Source organism: Mus caroli, chromosome 1, assembly GCF_900094665.2.
Source record: "Mus caroli chromosome 1, CAROLI_EIJ_v1.1, whole genome shotgun sequence".
Taxonomy (NCBI): domain Eukaryota; kingdom Metazoa; phylum Chordata; class Mammalia; order Rodentia; family Muridae; genus Mus; species Mus caroli.
Window position 1 is genome coordinate 12,580,643 of NC_034570.1, and position 9,982 is coordinate 12,590,624.

The 9,982-nt window shown below is 39.4% G+C and overlaps 1 protein-coding gene across 6 annotated transcripts in view; it reads right to left on the reverse strand.

Annotated features, from left to right (window-relative positions):
• Window positions 1-209: 209 nt before the first annotated feature.
• Eloc (elongin C) overlaps window positions 210-9,982 on the reverse strand; it is a 15,326-nt gene continuing 5,553 nt past the window's right edge. For all 6 annotated transcript variants that reach the window (XM_021160042.2, XM_021160058.2, XM_021160026.2 and 3 more), the window contains 3 exons: window positions 6,195-6,247; window positions 4,126-4,269; window positions 210-1,959 (listed from right to left, as the gene is read on the reverse strand). In XM_021160042.2, the coding sequence (XP_021015701.1) occupies window positions 1,769-1,959; window positions 4,126-4,269; window positions 6,195-6,198 (339 nt within the window). In that variant the 5' untranslated portion in view covers window positions 6,199-6,247 and the 3' untranslated portion in view covers window positions 210-1,768. The remainder of the gene's footprint in view (window positions 1,960-4,125; window positions 4,270-6,194; window positions 6,248-9,982) is intronic.

The following is a 9,982-nucleotide window of genomic DNA, read 5'->3' on the forward strand; positions in this document are numbered from 1 at the left end:
TATTATTTTCTATTTAAAAAATGGGAAGATTACATGCAATTTATAAATAATAATTACTAAGTATGCGAAAACTATTGGCATCTTGATGTTATATAAAACCACCTTAAAATGAACCAAACTAGTTTCATGGCAAGACACCCTGCAGCAGTACCCGGCTTTCATGTAAAGGAGACAATGCTAAAGAGTAAAGACCAAGTGCTGATCGTACCTTTTCAGTCAATACAGCCTTTATTAACACAATGCACCATTTTCTGTACCATATACAAATTTGCCTAGTGTGCTGCAATTTTCATGTCCTGAAGTTAAGGTTATTTTTGGATCTAACAGAGTAACCTACAAAAACTGGCTCAAGCTAACTTTCCTTGCTAGCTACTGCCTTTTGACCTTTAGAGCTTGTAGAAAGGGCAAATATAAGTTACAGAGACTAACCAACCGGAGGGCCTTGTCATAGTAGCACTACCACTGAGCTCCAAATACTTGCAGCCTGAAACAATTCCTGTACACTCATCACAATTGTACTAAGCTATGGCCAGCATGTCTTGAAACATTACTAAAAATAACCAATTTACATGTAACTATCTCCTGTGTGCTGGAAAGTACGATGTGCACTTTTTTAAGAGGAAAAGTTATGATTTCTGCAGCTTTGAAGGCTTGCAGACAGACCTGGGACAGCCACTGGAGGCAACCGTATCCCACCATCTCATTCACTTCAGTGCTCTCCCATGCCAAGGCAGAGATCTAGCCAACTTATTCAGATGCTCTGTCTGCTCAGTTTAAAGGCTGAATGACTACCTCATGATTGTGACTTCAGAAGACTCATGGCTTTTAGCTCGGTTGGCTAGAAGATATGCTAGGAGGGATCTTCTGGTGCAATGTCTGAGAGCACTCCAGGGCTCTTACCACATCCCTCCATTACTATTTTTATAGCATTCCTGTAATGCAGGAAGACTAGAAGAGCTCAGCACATCTAGACTCAAAGTTTAGATCAAGCTCATGAAGTGTTGTAGGACACATTTCAACACCATACAACTGCTATCCCAAGAGACCATGAAGAATGGAACCTTGAGAAACCCTAAGGCTAGCAGAATCATGTTTCAGAATATTCAAACACAATGCACATAACTTTTAAGTCATTTACTTGACTAGATAGCTACAGTTCAGTCACTATTCTAAAAGATATACCTGGTTAGCTTCTAAAATTGCTTTTAAATAAAGTACTTGAGTTGTGGCAATAAACAAAACACAAGATGCACTTAAACAATACTGCAGTTTATAAAAAAACACATAAGAAATTTCAACTCTTTGAGTTACAAAAATCAAGGTTTGGCTAAGTTATAAACATGTTTTCCATGTAATTATTTGCATAACTCTAGTAATGCTCAGTGGCATAAGATCAGAACTGGTTCTTAAAAAAACACTAGAAACATAAAAAGCCCCTGTATTTACCTGTAGAATATATTCATTTACGTCTATATTCCAGGATTTGCTATATCAGTTATAATTTTAAAGGTCATATCCAAAGGAGAAAACAAACCATCTATAAACTGGCATTATTTATTTATTTTTTGACTTGTGAAATGTCCTTAATTTGTTGATGTAGCAAACAAATTTCAACTCTGCTATGCAAATGACAGAAGGAATCTGCTCGGCAATTAGCTTTACAGCTCAATTTCATACAGGCAACATGCTATATGTGAAAAAATTACTAACTGAACTACAGGTATTAAATACTGAAAAAAAATTAACAGTTTATTATAATTTATTTTATTTAACAATCTAGGAAGTTTGCAGCCATCAGCAGTTCCAGTGCAATTTCAGGTGCAATTGGGAATTCAGGAATTTCAGTGGAGCTGTTAGTATAGCGGACCTTGTAGGTAAAATACATGCACACTTTTGATAGCACGTGTGAGGGGATCTCTCTAAAATTGACCTCGTTGGTTTCGTTCTCAGCAAACTGACCTGCAAAACAGAAGAGTTTTATGTATGTTAGGGCAGCACAGTGCCTTTTATTATTCAAGGTCAACATCAGTCCAACTCCCTCAGAATGTGATTGTACTTGAAGGTGGGATTTTTCATTTAAATTATGTTAAAACCAAGTCTTAGGACTGTAGTACAATACAACTGGCATCCTCATCAGAAGAGAGGAGACAGATCGGAGACAAAAGAATGTGAAAAGACAAAGAAAGCTACCATTATTCAAAGGAGACAAACCAACACTGCCAAATATCTAAAGTCTGACACTTTAGATGTAGGAAAAGTTCTCCACTCTTAAGCTATGCAGTACATACACGATGGCACTTTGTGAGACAGAATGCTAATGTTAAAAGGACAATTGATTATCTACCCAAATCTTTAAAACTGAAACAGCAGCTTGGTATAGTGGCACACGTCTGTAACCCCAACAGTTAAGGCTAGGCAGGATGACTGATCGGAGGCTGACTCAGACAGTTCAGCTAAACCTAGGCTCAAAAAACCAAAACCAGACAATTCACTGTAACGTGATTTCTTTGTAAGACACCTAATTCTGAACTAATGCTTTATGAAGCAGTTTCCAGCAGTGCCTCAAAATGTCTTGGCAATATACATATTTATAACATTGGCCTTAACACAAATAGAGACAATATTCTTTTCTTAAACAGGGTTTTACTACTGTGTAGCCTTGCTTGCCCTAGAACTCACTCTGTAGACTAACCTGGCCTCAAACTTGCATTTAGTTTTCATAATTGTGTGACCCCCACCCCCACCCCATCTAGTTCCAAGATATCTCATCCCGCTATAGAAGAGCCCGCACCATTAAGCACTTTATTCCCCTGAGTAGCTCTGACTATTCTGGAACAGAGATCTGCCTGCCTCTGTCTCCTGGGTGCTGAGATTACAGGTGTGTGCTACTGCAAAGGTGGAGGGAGGAAGATAATTAGTGTGCACGTACAAGAATGTTGCATACATGCAAATGGTCAGCAAATGCATGAATTGGTGTTCGATATCAGTAGTTACACAAAAATACAAATACAAAATTTAAAAGACAGTAATGATCAAAAAGACAGCTCAGCATCAGAGTGCACTGTTGATGCAGAGTGTGTGGGTTTGGTTCCCAGCACTCCACTGGCCCAACCACCCATGACTCTGGTTCTAGAGGATCTGATGCTCTCTTCTGGCTCTACAAGCTTACATACATGTGATACATATAAACTGATACAGATACATTCTACATATAAATATAATAAACTACAAGAAAAAAAAGACAAATCCTAGTCAGGGTGCTTTATAAAATGGAAGACTAGTATGTTGTCAAACAACAAAAACGAAAACAATTCCACCTCTTCAGATACACTTCAGTGGCTCCTCCAAAACACAATGAACATATGACCAACCAGTTCCTCGGGGCAACTGAACAGAACTGAAAGCTGGTGTTTTAAATAGGCACTTACACATATATCTACAACAGCACTACAATGCTCTATCAACTGTGATGAGCAGAGAAAGACAATGTAGCCTATTCCTAACAGAAGGTCAAATACTGTATGGATTCCAGAATAGGGAAAACAGAAAACAGATTGGGTACAGATAAAGCTGAATGAATAGGTATAGAGTTTCCTTTTTTCTGGAGAAATAAAAAAAATTTTAGAACTAGATACTAGCGATGGTTGTATATGATATAGAAGTAATAACTGCTGCTGGGTTTGTATGCTTTGAATTATTTTGGAAGTTGGAAAATATTTACTTTAAAGAATGCTAAAAGATCAGAGCCAAGTGGTTTGTGTGCATCTGTGTTTGCCTTCTTCCTCTTTGTCCAAATCTAAAATTATAAGGCACCTGGTTATTTTTGTTGTTTTTTACATGGATTCTGGAAATCCTAACTTAGGTCCATATGCCTGTGGCTACCTTATGTATCCAGTCCTTTTTTTTTTTCCTTTTTGGAGATAGGTCTCATTATGCTATCCAGGCTGGCCTAAAATGCTTAGGTTAGAAGCAATCCTTCCAAAGCTCAGCCTCTCAAGCAGCTGAGACTACAGGCATGGACCATTGCAACTACTTTCTCTTTCGTGTGCCATGCATATCTAACTTGAAATATATTTATTAAACATTAAAAGGACATATGAAGGAAAAGTCACCGTATTTACCTACCTGGACCACTCAACATGGCCTTTATTGTTCCTGATGTTAATGCATGTTCTCTTTTTACAATAAATTCATGACCATCAGAAGATATTAATTTCACATACATAGCATCAGGGCCTTCACAGCCACCATAGGTTTTCTCCTCTCCATCTGAGATAAAGCAGTAAAATTAATGTAATCATGGTCCATGCTTAACAGCAGAGCATGTTCTTAGCACACAAGTTTGATTGCTCAGCATGGAAAAGGAAAAAAAAAATCACATTAGAGGTGAGGACAAGTGTGTAGTTGTTGTTCTACTGATGCCACCGTTGCCACTGTGCTAGCTTCAACTACAGTTTTCTGCTGGGGCTAATATAACAACAAAATACTTGCTTTTATTATACCTCAAGGTTTTTTCTTGTGTCTTTTGTAATTACCATTATATAAAAGCATTTAAAATCTTATTCTGAAATCTTAGGAAGCTCGACAATGTGGAAGGATGAAGATGATTGTTCTGTTCATCTATAAACATCCACACTCAGAAATCCCTACACAAAGATTAGGATTAAAATCACCATTTCTGTCAAAGATGTCTCATCTGAATCTAAACCCATACAAGACAAATTCCAGTCTTTGAACAAGTAGCTAGCTTCCAAATGCAAGACCTTTTCAAAGGTTACAGGGGCTTGGAGTCCTGGTGTTTTCACACCATGCCCTTTACCCACTGAGATATCTATCTCTCCAGGTTCCTGAAAAGGCTTTGACACTATACAGCTCTTGTAATTACTACAATAAAAGCATGGGAATTCATAAAGATGTAAGCAATTTCTAAACCACTCAAGCTTATAGATTTTTAATGGTTCCTACTAAGCTAGAAATAGAGGAGGTGGAGGAACAAGAAGAAAAATCATCCAGTTGGTGGCACATGCCTTTAGTCTCAGCACTTAGGAGGCAGAGGCTGATAGATCTTTGAGTTTGAGGTCAGCCTGGTCTACAGAATGAATTCCAGGACAGCCAGGGCTACACAGACAAACCCTGTTGAAAAAAAAAAAAAGAGAAAGAGAGAAAGAAAGGAAGAAAGAAAAGGAGGAAGAAGAAAAAGGAAGGAAGGAGGAAGAAAAAGGAAGGAAGATGACGATGACGACCACCACCACCACCACTACCCCCCTCCTGCTCTTCCTCCTCTAGTTCCAGGAAGTCTGATTTAAAAAAAAAGAAGAAAAGGCTAATATAGGATTAACATACTCAGGCCAGCCTGGCTCAAAACTATATGCTAAGAAGTTCATTTTATGCTTCTCATATTTTTGCATTCTGTGATACTTGATTGTGATTATCAACTTGACTGGATTGAGAAATGCCTAATGAAATATATGTCATATCTATGAACCACCTGTGGATCATGAAGGCTCTGAATAGCTTAAGCCACTGAAAAGGATCAACCAGGCAAATGTAGGGAGCTAAGAATGCACTTGGTAGCTCTACCTTGTCCTCTCCCTTAATAATGCAGACTAGCAGTTGAACAGCTCTGCTGGGCATGCACTCTCCTTGTTATGATGAATGAAATACCTGAAACTAGGAGCAATACGACCCTTTCAAGTTTTTGCAGGTATTTATCTGACCATAGGGACATGGAAAACCAACATACAACTATTCTGCATATTTGTTATTAAAAGTCTCATTATTATTCTTGGCAGGGGGTGGTGGTAGAACTCAAGACAGGGTTTCTCTGTGTAGTCCTGTGTGTCCTAGAAATTACTCTGTAGATCAGGCTGATCTTAGACAGATGTGCTTGCCTCTGCCTTGTGAGTGTTGGGATTGAAGGAGTGTACTATCACAATCTGGTGTGAATGTCTCATTCTTAAGGTATTGACATTACTAATTTTCTAGTAATAGTTACTGTATATTGTTACAGAGATACAGAATAATAAACTATTCATAGAAACATTAATTTCACTTTAGCTATTTTCTTGTGATGATGTGATGGTGTTCAAGTGCTCATCTGTGCAATAAAGTCATGTGTGTAGGCCCACAGGCCTAGTTGAGAGGAAAAACCATCTCCCAGGAATTAAACACAAAATTACCTCTGTACAACTTACCCATTATGTTCTTCTAAAATTCTATCTGAGCCCAGAGGAACTTTAGTATTTTTCTGGGGAGAAAAAAAAAAGCATACAAAAATTAATGTTGCATTTGCATTTCCCACACATTTCTATTTACTATATGTTACTGATGCTGATCATTTCAGGACTGTCCCTCCTTATAGAAGGTCACAATTCCCACACGCTCTCAGAGTCTTCAGTCAGAGCATCGGAATTCCTGGAAGATTATTTAAAAGCAACGACTAAGTAGCACGAGGATGGCTAGTTTATTAGACAGGCCCGTCTATAGAGGGAAACTTTCAACATCAAACCAAACCCAAGCAATCATGAAGCTTATATGGAGGTTCAGGTCTGTGGCTGAGCTCCTGCATCTGCTTGTTATTATGTACAAGGTTCCACCTTAACCTCCATCCCAGAGTTAACACACACAAGCTGACTGACTGATGGTGCTAGTGCTGAGCAGCGGTAAAGTGACATGTCAAGAATACATGTGAAAAAGCTCTGCTCATCAAAAATGCACATGTAAACCACAAATACAAACAACTAAAATCCCCACCTAAACTCAAACCCAAGAACCAAAAACCACTGTTTCAAACAAAACGTTCTAGATCACTGCTTTTCCTGCTGAGAATCTGAAGAAAACCGTGAGTCTGTTGTCATCAGAAACAAGTCCCCCCTACCCCATTTCTAAATGGTGGCTTTTAAATTCTTTTATGTTATACTCCTATAGTTGTCCAAGCAGCTGACAGTGAGCCTCTAGCTACGTTAAGCTTGCTAGAAGACCAAAGATGGAAGGGAGGGCTTTTCCTACGCATTGACAAGAGAGTGAACTTTAGATAGAATCAGGTACAAGACTGACTTAAATCTTATTAATTAGCATTTCAATGTTTAATAATAGACAATGAAGTCATGTTAGCTTCTAAAATTAATAATTCCATGTGCCTTCTTCATGTCAGTGAGCTTCGAAGGCAATCCTTCAATGGAGTGAGGATTAAAACAAAACAAAACAAAATCCCATCCTGCCCATACACCAAGCAAGTGCTTATCTGGATGAATGACTATGCAACATGGCCACTGACGTGAACTAGTGAACCATGTTCCATGCAAAGAAGGTAAGGTTTGTTCGCTCTATTACAAAAACGTGCACATGCAATTTTTAGTCTTCTATCCATTCTGTACACAAGGAACTAAAGTTCTGAATTTAACAAGGAAGGGTTAGATACTAAAACCTTTGGGATAGACCAGAGACGATGAACAGGAGCACCTGCTGTTCTTCCACAGGACCCAGGTTCAATTCACAGCACCCACAATGAGGGCTCACACCTGTTATTCCAATTACATAGGCTCCAAACCCTCTTTTGACCCCGACAAACAAAACGTATGTGCACAAAATGTAATTAAAAATGTGTAATTACTTAACAATTTATGTGAAAAATGCTTCTAAAATTTTTATATTTTTACATATGCAGATGTTTTGTCTCCATGTGTGTCTGGGTAGCATTCATTCCTAGGTCTAGTGTCTTTAGAGACCGGAAGAGGGTATTGGATCCCCTAGAACTGAAGTCACAGATGGGTGTGACTTTGGAATTTAGCTCAGGTCCTAAGGAACAATTGCTAGTATTACCACTGAGTCATCTCTCAAGCTCCTATTTTGGGAAATCTTAAATTTACAAAATAAAATGATTCCTACAAAGTCAATTTTTTTTCAGTAATTTCAATAACTTGTACCACTTCTAATATGAGATGAAGGAGAGAAAAGGGCTATCCTGGCAAAGCCCTTAATACCTTGTGGGCTTACTCACTGGTGACCACTGCAGTAATTCCCTTACCTTTCAGATAAACATCTTCTGTAAAAATAAGTTTCCCAAAAGAGTATCATTCCTCTAAAGTGACTGCATTAGGGTTTAAAGCCTGATAGATTTCACTTTTTTTTTTCCCCTTCAGTTTTTCATGGTAGGTTTTCTCTGTGTAGCCCTGCCTCCTGCAACTTGCTTATAAACCAGGATGGCCTCAAACTCAGATTTGCCTGTCTCTGCCTCCCTAATGTTGGGATTAAATACATATAGGGAGGCGGGCATTGGTGGTGGCCCACGCCTTTAATCCCAGCACTTGGGGAGACAGAGGCAGGTGGATTTCTGAGTTCGAGGCCAGCCTGGCCTACAGAGTGAGTTCCAGGACAGCCAGGGCTATACAGAAAAACCCTGTTATGAAAAAACAAAACAAAACAAAACAAAAAAGGGCATGTAGGGTGCCATTATGGCCCAGCTTTTGGCTCCTTTTTGGTTTTTTTTTTTAATAACCTTCTTTCTTTCCCTATTTATTTACTTATTTGACACAGGATTTCTCTGTGTAGCCCTGGCTGTCCTGGAACTCACTCTGTAGACCAGGCTGGTCTCACGGATATCCACCTGCCTCCCCGTCTCGAGTGCTGGGATTAAAGGCGTGTGCCAGCACTTCCTAAGTGGCTTGGTGGAATATTCTTGCCTACAGGTGTGTCTGTGGAGGGCCTCAGATCCCCTGGACAGTTGTTTGTGAGTTGCCATGGGCATGCGTGGAATTGAACCCAGGTCCTCTGGAATAGTGGCCAGTGCTCTTAAAGCATTGATCCATCTCTCCAGCCCCGAATTTAAAATTCTTTTTTCTTTTTTTCTCAAAGGCAGCTTTCTCCATACAAGAGTTCTGGTTGTCCTGAACTTGAACTTGCTCTATAGAACATGTCCTTGACCTCAAAGAGATTCAACTTTAATCCTGGCCCCAGAGTGCGGGCATTAAAGGTGAACATCACCACCCCCAGCTTTAATCTGGCCTTAAATGGTTTTGTTTTTGTTTTAAACTAGCTCCACATGAATCAACTTTGTTTTTTCTTAAGTTGATGATATAAATTCTTGAAAGGTCCTCTAAAAACTTAAAAACTGTACTCCATGTCTCTTTGTAATAAGACAGTTAAAAATTCCACCCAAACCATCATTTTGTGTTGATATCCTCTTTTCATTTTAAAAATGAAAAAAATTAGAAATCCTTGACGTACAAGAACTTCAAGTGTCAACTTTTCTATTTAGATAATATCCATAGTAAAAACACTAGGTTGTTTATAAACTAGTTGTAGCTAAGCAACCATGCAAAGACTCATTTCAGAAGGCCTTTGGGAAGCAACAATTTCTCTAAAGACTTAATGTAGTAAATCAGGGCCAGCATGCCGGCGACATGAAGTTGAAAGGAGTAAAGGACTCCTACCACCATCATTATTTAAAATATGACATATGGTTAAGTGTGTAACTCAAACATCCAGAGACTCACATTTGGAGACAAATCTCAGTTTGAACAGACACACTTCCTCATGTGCCTGGACTTCTGCCTTTAGGAAGTGCTGGGTCTACAGCACTAATACATATGACAATGCTTTACTTAGTTTTGGTTTTTCGAGACAGGGTTTCTCAGTGTCACCTTGACTGTCCTAGAACTTACTCTGTAGACCAGGCTGGCCTTGAAATCCGCCTGCCTCTGCCTCCCGAGTGTTGGATTAAAGATGTGCGCCACCACCGCCCAGCTTTACTTACAATCTTAGTAGTAACAGTCAAAGCTGGGTGTGGTGGTATACACCTGTAATCCCATTCAGGATGCTAAAGCAGAGAATGGGGTTTGCGGCCAACCCAGTCTCAGTACACCAAAACCAAACCGGAATCACCAAGAACACTAGATAGGGCCGGGCGTGGTGGCGCACGCCTTTAATCCCAGCACTCGGGAGGCAGAGGCAGGCGGATTTCTGAGTTCGAGGCCAGCCTGGT